Source organism: Grammomys surdaster, unplaced genomic scaffold, assembly GCF_004785775.1.
Source record: "Grammomys surdaster isolate TR1022 unplaced genomic scaffold, NIH_TR_1.0 126546, whole genome shotgun sequence".
NCBI lineage: Eukaryota > Metazoa > Chordata > Mammalia > Rodentia > Muridae > Grammomys > Grammomys surdaster.
Window position 1 is genome coordinate 15,218,880 of NW_021621338.1, and position 12,564 is coordinate 15,231,443.

General features: G+C 39.3%; 1 protein-coding gene across 2 annotated transcripts; it reads left to right on the plus strand.

The window, feature by feature from the left end:
- Thoc7 (THO complex 7) lies at nt 1-12,221 on the plus strand. 2 transcript variants are annotated; one of them, XM_028760561.1, is made up of 8 exons: nt 1-104; nt 7,144-7,261; nt 7,911-8,038; nt 8,258-8,344; nt 10,176-10,233; nt 11,083-11,149; nt 11,252-11,321; nt 11,901-12,221. In XM_028760561.1, the coding sequence occupies exons 1-8, from the start codon at nt 86-88 to the stop codon at nt 11,966-11,968; spliced, it is 615 nt and encodes a 204-aa protein (XP_028616394.1). In that variant the 5' UTR covers nt 1-85; the 3' UTR covers nt 11,969-12,221. The 2 variants fall into 2 exon arrangements, with proteins under 2 accessions (XP_028616394.1, XP_028616395.1); XM_028760562.1 differs by lacking the exon at nt 1-104 and adding an exon at nt 2,930-2,995.
- The last annotated feature ends 343 nt before the right edge of the window (nt 12,222-12,564 follow it).

Sequence of the window (12,564 nt, forward strand, 5' to 3'; positions counted from 1 at the left end):
CCATGACTGTTTACCCGGCTGCATTGTGGGAGTTTGACCTCCGCCGCCAACCGCCGCCTCAGCTCGCGCTGCCGCCGCGCACGCCATGGGAGCCGTGACTGACGGTGAGGCCGCCGCGGGGTGCGGGGACGCGGGGCAGCGCCGGAATCCGGGCCATCTGGGGTGGGGGCTCCAGGGGCGGCGCGCGGCGGGGAGCGGCGCAGGGCCGCTCGCTCTGCGCGGGCGATGCAGTGCGCCGAGGGGGCCGCCTGGGGGGCTTCCCCGGCCGGGCTGGGTCGGGCCCACCGGCAGCGCGGCGGGCCCCAGGGAGCCTTGGAGCTCGGAGGGCGGTGGAGTGAGGACACCGAGCTGGGGACAGCCTCCAAGAGGAGTAGGGGTGTCTGGAGGGCCGGTCGGGAAGTGTATCTGGGCGACTTACAAGGTAAGGCGCCAACACGAGATGAGGCCGGCGGCTTGGACCGCGGCAACAAAAAGAGGGCATGTTGGGGAGGGTGGGTTGTTGGCCTGAGTGAATTGAGTGATAGATTGTGGACAGTTGGTATCTGGGGACTGAGAGCAGAAATAAGGGGACGTTTGGGGGAAGAATAGACTGATATGATGGGCAACTGGAGCAACAACTTAGAAGGTTCCAGTGGCTTGGTGCTATTTGATGCCCTGACCAGTAGCTATGGATCTCAGTGGAGGAACTGAGGACTTCCAGAAAGTGGGAAGAACAAAGATAGGCCCAAAGTTGAGGACTGGCCGAGGAAATGCCGTTGTAGGGGGATAAATAAAAGCCCTGAAATTTGGTGGGGAATTTCAACCTTTTTTTTTTTTTTTTGGTTTTTGGTTTTTTAATTCTAGTTTCGTTTATTCAGGAGGTATTTAGCTTACTTCCAGGCAGTGCTTTACACGTTTGAAACCCAGAACCGACAGGCAAAGGTGTTTCCTCTTATATGTCTGCAATTTGATGTGCATGTAAACATTAAAAATTGGGAGGGTGGGTGAAGGTAAGTTTACTGTGTGGGTGTGGGTGTGCGCCCGCCCGCCTCTGAGCTGTCACCGGCTCCCTCCCTCACCTGTTTCCCAGGTAGGCCACTCTACAAGGGTGGCAGTCAGAGGACACTTGCTGAAGTCACTTCTTTCCTTCCACCAGATGGGTCCTGGGAATTGAGCTGAGATGGTTGCTGATGTTTCTACTGGTGGTTAGAAAACTTAAGTTTGCTTACCTCATTCCATTGAAGGATAAATAGGTGTTTTAAAACTGCAATGGCAAGTGACCAACCACTTGTACAAGTTCCAAAATGATGAAGGAAATTACAGATGGCATGTATTAATTAGCTAGAACTTAGAAGTTTATTTACACCATGATATTGCTAAGGTCAGGGGAAGCCAGTGAAAGGGTTTGTTGTTGTTGTTGTTTGGTTTGGTTTTGAGACAAGGTCCTTCTCTGTAGCTCCGGCTGTCCTGGAGTTCACTTTGTAGATCAGCCTGTTCTAGAACTCACAGAGATTCCATTTGCTTCTGTCTCCTGAGTGTTGGGACTAAAGGCACTGTCACAGCGTCCGGTCATTGAATGTTTTAAACAGTGTGATGTGATCAGATTTGCTTTTGTTTAATTAATTGATGTCTTTATGTGCAATGCTGAGAGCAGAACCCATGGTCCTGTTCATTAGCAAACTGTTTTCCATCCTCATCCTGATGTATATCCTCAGCCCCAGATGTGCATATAAAACTCACACATCCATTCTACTCTTTGGAGAATATTGAGGAAATGGGAAAGGGGTTGCAGAAATCAATCTCTCTTCGCTAAGATTTATATAATACTTGCAGCATGTGTTGTTGCACAGTGTTCCAGTTATCCCCATTTTATAGATGAATCAAAGGAATTAAGGATTTAAAGGGTGCTAAACTGTGTTAGAACCCTTTTTGTAGTTCAGAGAACATTAAGTAGTTACGTTGATATCTAGGGTAACATGGGAAGAAACATGGATGAGATGTGGCTCTACATTGCATTTAATAGAGTTATTTGGCTATGACAGCTTTTGTAGACATATATTTATTAACACTTAAAATGATTTTAATATGCTCATAAACTATGACAGAATAATGGAACTATATAATAATGTAACTGTATATATTTTCAGATGAAGGCAAAGATGACACCGGTCATCTGTAAATGGAAGATAATAGCTCAGACTTCATAGGATTATTTTAAGAATACAGTGTGATAATTCATGTAAAGCACTTTGAAATTGAATGACTCGTTAATTTATTCGCTGAGCCAGTACACTTCTCAGTGAGAGGAAACAAATAGGAATAAACAATGTGTAAGTGTTTGCTGCTGCATTGAATTCAAGTGACCCACTGTTAAGCACTTTCCTTTACCAGCCCAGTACTTGCTGCATTGCCTATGGACTAGTTCAATGTTAAGTAATTTCTCTTTCATTGAGATAGTTTTTAAAAACAAAGTTTTATTCTTAAATTATACAATTGCCCGATCCTCCTGCTTTAGCTTCCTAAATACTGGGATTGCAGGCATGTCTAGCTTAAAATGTTTAACTTAATTTTGGTTTTACCGCCAACAGTTTGTCTAACTGGACATAAGTATCTTAGAGGAGAGCTGCGATAACATAGACGAGTCAAGCTACCTTGTGTATTCCTTTTGTCTACCTTTTATGTATACTCTTCAGACTGTTGACTTTACAAATCATCCCAATGACTTTAAACTTTATGAAGGGTAGGGACAGGAGGAAGGTAACAAATGAGCAATGTGTAATTCATCTTAATAACTCATGAGAAGTGGTAATGGAATGACAAATCTAATAGGAATTTATATAAACATTATCTTTGCATGATCATAGTTTCTCCTCAAGTTAATATCAGCAAAATAGTTTCTAAGCCTCTTTTGCTTGTTTTTATAGAATGGCCTAAAGTCTGATGGGATTAGTGCAAGCAAGCAGATTACTTAACAGAAGGCTTCAGTACTGTTGACTTTTGAAGTCAAGTGTTTTAGGTATGTTCAGTTCAGACCCAAATTATGAGGTGTTGCTAAAAAATGTTCATGCCATATATGTTAGGAACTATAAAAAAATTAAAGGATAATATATTTGAGGGTTTGGCATTGTTACTTTCACTTTTACTTTCAATATTCTGACTTTACAAAAGTTATGTATTGATCTCATGTACTTACACACAAAGCAAACTTTGGGTGCACAACCAAAACCATTGTTCTCAAGTTCTGGTTTGTGGCCCAGGACTGTGAAGAACTGTGCTTAAAGAAGGATAGGGCAGAAATTCAAGGAGGGTCTGAGTCTTCCTAGATCAGAAGCCTCTCCTGTGCAGACTACTTTCCCACCTTCCCACTCGTGCAGTCTGCTTCTTCCTATCCCAAGTGTGCTCAGTCCTACCCTGCTTTCCAGCACCTGTGATTCCCCTCTCAGGTTAGGCCACGTAGTTCCTAGCTGCGTGTGGCTTGGCAACCTCCTCACAACCGCCTTGCTTATGGGCTTTTCCCAGTTGCAGTCGATTTCGTATATTGTTTTCAGGTTGCACCTACTAGAAAGTTCTGCCAGTTCAACTGCCCACCGACAAATACCATCCTTCCAAAAGTATAAGCTGTCAAGTAGCATTTGTGATGTTGGAGCACATTGTCTTCTCTCATCCAGTTTTCTGAGGTTCTAGTCTGCTGTTCCCCAACTCTGCTGGAGCGCACAGCTTTCTCCCTGCGGGTGTGGCATGAAATGGGAAGACTTCGACATTCTTTTCTTATTAAACAGAACAGCTAGCAGATTTTGTGTCTTCTGGTACTCAAACCAGATTATACATTCTTCCATCTTCTAGTCTGCCCTCCACTTACATTGACCCCTGTCTTGATAACCCCTTGTGTTTGTTCTTTTATATCATTACAGTGTAGCTAAGCAAAAGCAAGCACATGTAAATATGCTTCTTCCCATTTTTATTTGAATGATGCTGCACTATACATTTTTTGTCTTGTATCTTAATTTATCTCTGTATCAAAAACTATTTCCTCACCCTTGTTTCCAACTTGATAATACTCCATAGTGTTCCTATACCAAATTTACTTAACTTGTTCACCTACTTATAAACTATTGGAGTATTTTCATTTATTATTACAGTGATAGGATATATAAATGATATCATATTGCTTAATTCAACTATAGCTAATACTCCTGAGTGAAACCTATGTTAGAAACCTTGAGGAACACTGATAAAGAGCTAGTCAAGTTGCCTCTTCTGAGATGTATGCTCCTCTAACTAGACACCTCAGTGTGTCCAGTGGGTGCTATTTCTGCACCGAAAGTGCAAGGCTTCCAATTCTCAGAATTCACAAGTACAAGAATACTTGTGTACAAATTGCTCACACCTTTTGTCTGAGTAATTGTTGCTATGATAATGAAAATAAGTGCTAGTCTTTGTTAGTGTTTAATTGAGGCAATACTCTTTAGAAGGTCTCTATAGGCATCAAACCTAATTATAAAATACTGAAGTCAGGCTGATTGTGGTAGCTCACACCTTTAATCCCAGTATTCCAGAGGCAAAGGTTGAATGAGGTCTGTGAGTTCAAGGCCAGACTAGTCTACATAATGAGTTCCAGGGCATCCTACAGGGAACGACTCTTTCTCAAAAAAAAAAAAAAAAAAAAAGAGGATATTGAAGTCAGTCATGGTACCTCACACCTGTAACAGCAGTTAGGAGACTGAGGCAGAAGAATTGCTGTGAGTTCTAGACTAGTCTGAGCTACCAAAGGAGGTCAAATTGGTTGGGGCTATTGATTTGGTTTATTTGGCTTGTGGACATTTTGCAAAACCTTTACATATAGGAGCATTGCAGTAATATGTAAAGATGCACAGAACTTAAAAGTGTACAGCTGGCATGATCAGAAAGCATAGTTTGAATATTTTTAGCTACCAGACTTAAGATATTGGGTGTGGTAGTATTTAGTCCCTCTCTGTTTCCTACTGCATTTATGTTTGACATCCCAGGTGGGTGATGAGAACTGGACTCCTCAGGAAGAGCGAGCAGTGTGCATTCTTAACCACTGAGCTATCTCCAGCCTAAGGTGTGCCTTTCTTTCTGGCACTTGACACACCAAAGCAGACAAGTACTGGGAGTTTGAAGGCAGCAAGTTTCAGGGCACAACCTTGTCCCAAAATGTGTGTGTGACAGAGAGAGAGAGAGAGAGAGAGAGAGAGAGAGAGAGAGAGAGAGAGAAGAGAGAGAGACAGAGAGAGACAGACAGAGAGACAGAGAGAGAGAGACAGAGAGACAGAGAGAGACAGAGAGAGACAGAGAGAGACAGAGAGAGACAGACACAGACACAGAGAGAGACCGAGGAGAGAGTGTATGGACTTGTATTGAAAAATTCTGCATGTTAATCTCTTTAAGGACTGTGTCTTATTTACCTTGGTCTCTTCAAGTTGTTTGGTAATTAAAGCTTGAAAACATTCGTATTTTTTAAACACATTTAAATGATCAGATGAATCTGTAGTTTGAACAGCTTTTCAAGGAAACCTATTCTAAAGGTGTCTGTCTAAGGGTGTCCTATACTAGACCCGTCTCCGATGCACCTGTGCTTACATTGTTATGCCTACACACTGGAGCTGTTTCAGAGACTTTGCTGTTGATTCATGCAGGCTTTCCAGGAATTATTCATAAATTCATTACATTTGTATTCAAAATATAATTAATTTATTTTAAAAGAAAATGAAAGCCCAGAAAATAAACAAAAAATGATAAGATGGCATCTAAGAAAATCATTTTTCATCTCTATCTGTAATCTGCTTATCAGAAACAATCATTAATATTGTTCATTACCTGTGAATCCCTCCAGAGATATTTTCTGAATATATGCATGCATATGTACACACATTTTTTTTTTTACACATTGGACAACATCCTCTGCTTCTCAGAAGTTACTTTAATTATCTAAAGAGGTTGGTTTGGCATTATCCCTCTAACATTACTTGAGTGCATCATAATTTAAGAAGCCTCAAATGTTTAGATTTGCATTCTTTGTACTGCAAACAACACTGCTAAAACATCTTTTTATGTCTGTTGTGCATGGTGCTGCACACCTTTAACTCCAGCCTCTGCTACAGTTTCAGAATAAGCTCCTTCTCAGTATAGAGAGATTCTGTCTCAAAACTCAAAATACTTTTTCTGGGGGTGGGGCAAAGGTGTATCCATTTCAAGCATGATTAACTATATCCCTGTCTCTACATGTGTACCAGTGTGTGTAAGTACATCTTGGCAACAGTTTTATTACTGAGTTATGATCGGTAGAAGGAAATGACTTTTTCCCCATTCCCATTTGCCTTTGTAATTATGGCCCAGTATTATTTGGTCCTGGTAAGAGCACTAGGTCAGGACTGCCACACAGGCTGCTTGGACCCCATTTGTTTTCATCATCATTTTACACTGCTTTTCTGTTCTATTTTCTCTTTGCATTGGGGTAAAAAATGAGACACTGAAGTCAGATATAGTGGATCATACCTGTCACCCTATCCTGTGGAGGCAGAGGCTGCATAGTGAACTCCAGGCCAGCCTGCACTGTCTCTAACAAAGGATGAGACAGTGTGCTTTAGAGCATTTAACAACTAAATTATAATCATAATATAATCATTTCCTTTTTCTCTGACCTGTTACTCTTTTTGTAACTTGATACTACATGGAAGGAGACTTTCTCTGTTCTCTCTGTCAGTGCCTCTCACTTAGCTAGAGATCTGTGCAGACCTGGCTTCCTTTCGCTTTTTTTCTTTTTTCTTAAAAAGTAATTCTCTTAACAATTATTGACTTAGCCTTTCTGATGAACCTGGAAGTTTCCTCTCAACAACCCAATTGTGAGGGCAGAGTTTCACCTAAGACCTCAGCCCCTAGGACGGGGCAGAAATACCACTGACCATCGCTTTTCTTTGAAGAGAAAAAAAACAGAAGAAAGATTTTTAATTGTGCCAAGATGCACATAAAATTTACCATTTTTGTCTGCTTGCTTCTAAGTGACACCTCAGCTGGTGACATTAAATGTATTTATATTTCAGTAATTTTCTTTTAATTGAGCAAATGAATAGTTATATACTGTTGTCTTGAGAATTGCCCAGAACCACATGATCGTTTTAATTCTCATTCATCTTTTTCCTCCAGACGAGGTCATACGGAAGCGTCTTCTGATTGATGGCGATGGTGCTGGGGATGATCGGAGAATCAATCTCCTTGTGAAAAGCTTCATTAAATGGTGCAACTCTGGATCTCAAGAGGAAGGGTACTTTATTCCACTGACGTTTCTGTATCAACATCCTGGTGGAACTTTATTAATTAAGGACACATTAAAGAGTTCTGTTCACCTTCTCTGTTCACCTTCTCTGTTCAGTGCGGCCACTTCTTGACTGATCAGAAGTTTGTGTTTTCTGTTTGTTTCTGCTCTTCTCTTTGGAGGTCTCCTTCATGATTGTATAATGTGCAGAAAGGACATTAGTAAAGAAGTGAGGATCAAACTCAGGCTTCATAACTCGATTACTTTTAGCAGATCAGTATTTGCTAAGTATCTCTAAATGAAGGTTTTTCTTTGTTAATAAGTTAATATGCAAGTTGCTACAAAATAATTACATACTAATTTTATGAAATCTTGCTGGATTTACTTTCTGCTTAATTATGAAAATTGTGAGAACAGAATTCTGGAAAAAAAAAAAACTCTTAATCAAAATATTGTTAGGGTAATTTAAGATGCAAACAAGTTGTTTAGATAGGATGAGAACAGTAGTCTCATCTTGCCTTTGTAATAAACTCACGTACTCCATGTCTAGGAAAGGAAATAGTAAGTGTGGATGTTCTGTTTTAAGTTAAACAAATAATTCTGTCCGAACTTGGTTTAGTTTACAATTCCTTTTTACTCTCTGTCTCTTTTTCATTAGCTATAGCCAGTACCAACGTATGCTGAGCACTCTGTCCCAGTGTGAATTCTCAATGGGCAAAACGTTGCTGGTGTATGATATGAATCTCAGAGAAATGGAAAATTATGAAAAAATATACAAAGAAATAGGTAAACATAATGGTTCTATAAAATTGTGTTTTTGTGGTTTAAAGGAAAAGCTATCTGATAACAATATGTGGATTGTAGTAAAACATTATTAGTAATTACAATAGAAATAAAGTGCTGTCAGCAACCACAGTGTTATATAATGTAGCGCTTTGTGTTGTAGATATTTTATTTAAAAGCACAGATTATATATGTTATTATAACTACCTTTTTTAAAAATAGAATGTAGTATTGCTGGAGCACATGAAAAAATTGCTGAATGTAAAAAGCAGATTCTTCAAGCAAAACGAATACGAAAAAATCGACAAGGTAAGGATTTGAAGGACTTGGGTTGTAGATATTTTATTCCTGATTTCAAATTCCATGAAGTTTTTAATATTGAAAAGTAAATTCTGCAACATGAATCAGTTTACAAAAAATAATTAGCAATTACACTTATTCGTAAAACTCCATTACTTAAAATAGAGAAGGCAAAGGTATACAGAAAAAAGATTGCAGTTTGCTGTGTTTTATCGTTTATCCAATAATTTTTCAGTATTTTTTACTATCTTTAGATCCTTTTCCCTAAGCAATATTACAGTTAATCTTAAAATGTGAACTGTGTGACAGACTGAGGTATTTATTTGCTAGTTTAATGACACTGCTTTCAAAAAAGAAACAGAAAAGAATTTTAGTCTTTTGTTATTCACAAAGCAAACAAACGTTATCTATAGAGTTACCTAATAGCAAAGTTAAACTGAAGGGACAACAAGTTGGCCCAGCGGGCAAGAGCCCGTGCCACCAAGCATGACACCTGAGCTTAAGCCGTAATACTCACACGGGAGGAGAGAAGTAAGTCCCTCATTGTGCCATAGCCCTCTAACACACATAAGTGCACAAAAGTAAAATAAACATAAACATTTTAAAGACAGAATTAAGTTTAGTTTTATTCTAATCTCTTAAGATATTCTTAACTTGGTATCCTGTCTGATGATCTGAAAATAATTTTAATTTTGTACCTGGTTCTATGTACAGCTGACTGCATATGCCCATGGAGTTCATAACTGGCCATCTTATCCCTGGAGTTGCAGCAGTTGTGAACTACACATGAGTGCTGGGAACTGAATTAGGGTTCTGTAAAACGTCAGTATATGCTCTTAACCGCTGAATCATCTCTAGCCCTGGAAATGATTTTTAATAGTAGGGCCATTGCTCCTCCCATTACATAAAATGGAAAAGTGAAGATAAAGAGCAGTGTTTAAAGTGCTTGTAGTGGTACATACTTGAACTCCCGTCACTTGGCTAAGGCATGAGGATTACAGATTCTAGGTCAGCCTGGGTTTAGTGGAAATTTACCTATGAATGAATGAATGAATGAATGAATCAATGAATGAATGAATATCATAATTGAGTCTAGTAGAAACTTAGCTCTAAATTAAATAGGTAGGTAGACAGATGAGGGGGGAGATAGAGGGGGGAGGGAGGGAGGGAGGGAAGGAGAGAGAGAGAGAGAGAGAGAGAGAGAGAGAGAGAATATGAGAATATATGCTGTTAATTATTTGGTAATTATAAGGTTTTATGGCTTAGATTCATAGAATCTATGATTTATGAAACTGGTCCAGAAAGATGTACTTTCTTCAGTGCTTTTTGTGTGATTGTTTGTTTGTCGAGGGTATGAGAAAGATTTAAGAACTTTTTATGAGTCAGTCATTGGTGGTGAGAGTGGACCCGTGTTGGAACATGAAGTTGTTATGATGTGTTTATGAATGAGTGAATGAAGGGATTTGGCAGCACTCTCCTCAGTATTGCCCTTTTTTTGTTTTACTTATTTATTTATTTCTTTGCTTTGATTTGTCTTGTTTTTTTTGTTTTTATTTTGTTTTGGTTTTGATCTTTTTCAAGACAGGATTTCTCTGTGTAATAGCCCTAGATGTCTTGAAACTTGGTATTTATTTAGATCAGGATAGCCTGGAGCAAACCAGAGACCCACTGGCCTTGGCTTCTGCCTCTGCCTCGAGTGCTGGGATCAAAGGCGTGTGCCTCCACATTATTGTCATTTCCTTAAGAAAGTGAATAAGAGTTATTCTCATTTACACATGTCTTTTTGCTAATCCAGGTTCAAGAGGTGCCTTAATTTGACAAATATTTTCTTGTCTTTCAGAATATGATGCTTTGGCCAAAGTGATCCAGCATCACCCAGACAGGCACGAGACACTGAAGTGAGTGTAGAGCTTTCCCGGGAGCTGGCCTTTGTACAGAATACTGATGGACTGCGCCACACACTGCATTCTCAGATAAACAGCATGTACCCAAAGGAAGCGTCGCCCTTCAGTATCACGTGGTCTTATGCTGCAGGATGACATCCCTTGCTGTCTCTGGGTCACTACCTATTGGTTCAGAATATGAGTGTAATATGCCTCAAAAGGAAATGAATATGTGTTCTTTATTCCATTACTATAACAGAGTACTGAATACCAATAAAGACTATGCTGCATACACATCTTTAAAACAGCTGAAACATACAAACAGTAAAAAAAAAAAAAACTTAATGAATCATTTCTGAAACATTATTTATGAGAGTTAAAAGCTCCCTCTCAAATATTTTATACTAACACTATATATTATTCAGATACAAATAGATATATCTAAAATTATGTAATTATATTTTTTTGTTATTTTAAAATTTGTATCTATAATACAATTTAGGAGTTAGGAAATCATCCTTAGTTTCAAAATCTTGACACAGAATTATTGGCTTCCTTTTTTTTTTTTTTTTTGTGGATGTTATGCATGCACATCTATGTACCACTTGCATACCTGGTACCCGTGGCAGCTAGAGGAGGGCATCAGATCTCTGTGACTAGAGTTACAGACATTTGTGAGCCACTGTGTGGGCACTAGGAATTAGACCTGGGTCTTCTGAAACAGGAGCAAGTGCTCGTAACTGCTGAGCCATCTCTCACGGCCCTTTAATTGTCAGAATATTACTTAGTAGCCAAAATACTGTATTTATAAGTTTTCCTTAAGTAGCAAAATATAATATTGTTTTGTTTTATTTGTCCCCGCAGGGAGCTAGAGGCTCTGGGTAAAGAGTTAGAACATCTCTCACATATTAAAGAAAGTGTTGAAGATAAGGTATTTGTATATATATGTTAGCCTCTGTGTGTGTGTGTGTGTGTTTGTGTGTTTCTGTGTGTATTTAGAAACAAACTTATATAAGTTGTTTTCTTAACACAGCTGGAATTGAGACGGAAACAATTTCATGTTCTTCTTAGTACCATCCATGAACTTCAGCAGACATTGGAGAGTAAGTAAAAAACATTCCAAAGTTACTGCTTATGGAGACTTTAAGTGATTGGGGAATACTTTGGTGAGAGAGTCTACCTCCAGAATAGAGTGGTATATCTGGATGGCATTGGAAAACACTCATCTTTTCAACTTTCTCTATACAAACAGAAGAGCAGTGATTTTGTGGTCATCTGTGCTTTGCATACATGTCTAGTAATAAGAAACCTTTAAGTGTCCTGATTCATGATTCAGCTACTGTAAGTCATTGGTGTGTTAGGCTGCCTGCATGCTTAGCAAATCGGGGCACACCAGGAGCTGTACACCTAGCCATGTTGTGCATGTGGAGGCCAGAGACCAAATAGAAGTCAGTTCTCTTCTTCTACCATGTGGTTTCCAGAATTGAGCTTAAGTTACAGGCTCAACAAGATATGCCATTGTTTTAAAACCAAACAGTGGTGTGGGCCATTTGCAGCCATAACTTGTCATTTTGCTGTCTTGACTTAAATGTATTTGCTAATGCAAAATAAAACTTTTCATGCATTAATAGGCACAAAATGTAGGTGACTTGGTATAAGGTTCTGTGTCTTCTTAATTCCAGATGACGACAAGCTGTCAGAGGTGGATGAAGCTCAAGAAAGCACCATGGAAGCAGACCCTAAGCCATAGATGGGCTGACTGTCGCCATTCATAGGGACAGTGGATAGCTGCATGGGCTTCCTGAGTTCGGTGTGTTGTGCTTTGAGGATACTTCAACTTCGGCGGTGAAATACTTTGCTTTCAAATATTAATTCATGCCTCCTTTGTATTTCTTCACACAAAGGAAATGTATCCCATATATGTGTGTTTTTTTAAATGCATTTTTATCCTTAAACCTAGAAATCAGCATCTGAAAATGTTTAATAAAATGTCTCAAGCTGGATCTTTGTGCTCATTCAAAACTCTGGGTAGCTACTAACACTTGCCTTAGCAAATCAGATGAGGATTCTAAGATGGCGTTTGGAATACACATGAGAAAATGAGTAGATTTCTAGAAAATGGTAGTAGCACTTTAGAAAATGGAGCCCATGAGTAGACTTTAGAGGGGCCATGATCAGGGTTTATGGTGTGTGTGTATTGTAGGAGAAGTTTCCATACTGTTAAGAATGGCTGTTGTATGAGATCAGTCCATCTGCGTTGCTTTTCTGCATTTCTCTCTGTTAGTAATTGAGGACTGTGATTGGTAAATGCTTCTTCTTTACTGCTTTGTTCTTTAGGAATCTTCT

Coding starts and splice junctions, on each gene's coding strand:
- Thoc7 (XM_028760561.1), top strand. Junction 8,345..10,175: donor AATACGAAAAAATCGACAAG/GTAAGGATTTGA, acceptor CTTGTCTTTCAG/AATATGATGCTTTGGCCAAA. Junction 11,150..11,251: donor AAGAAAGTGTTGAAGATAAG/GTATTTGTATAT, acceptor TTCTTAACACAG/CTGGAATTGAGACGGAAACA.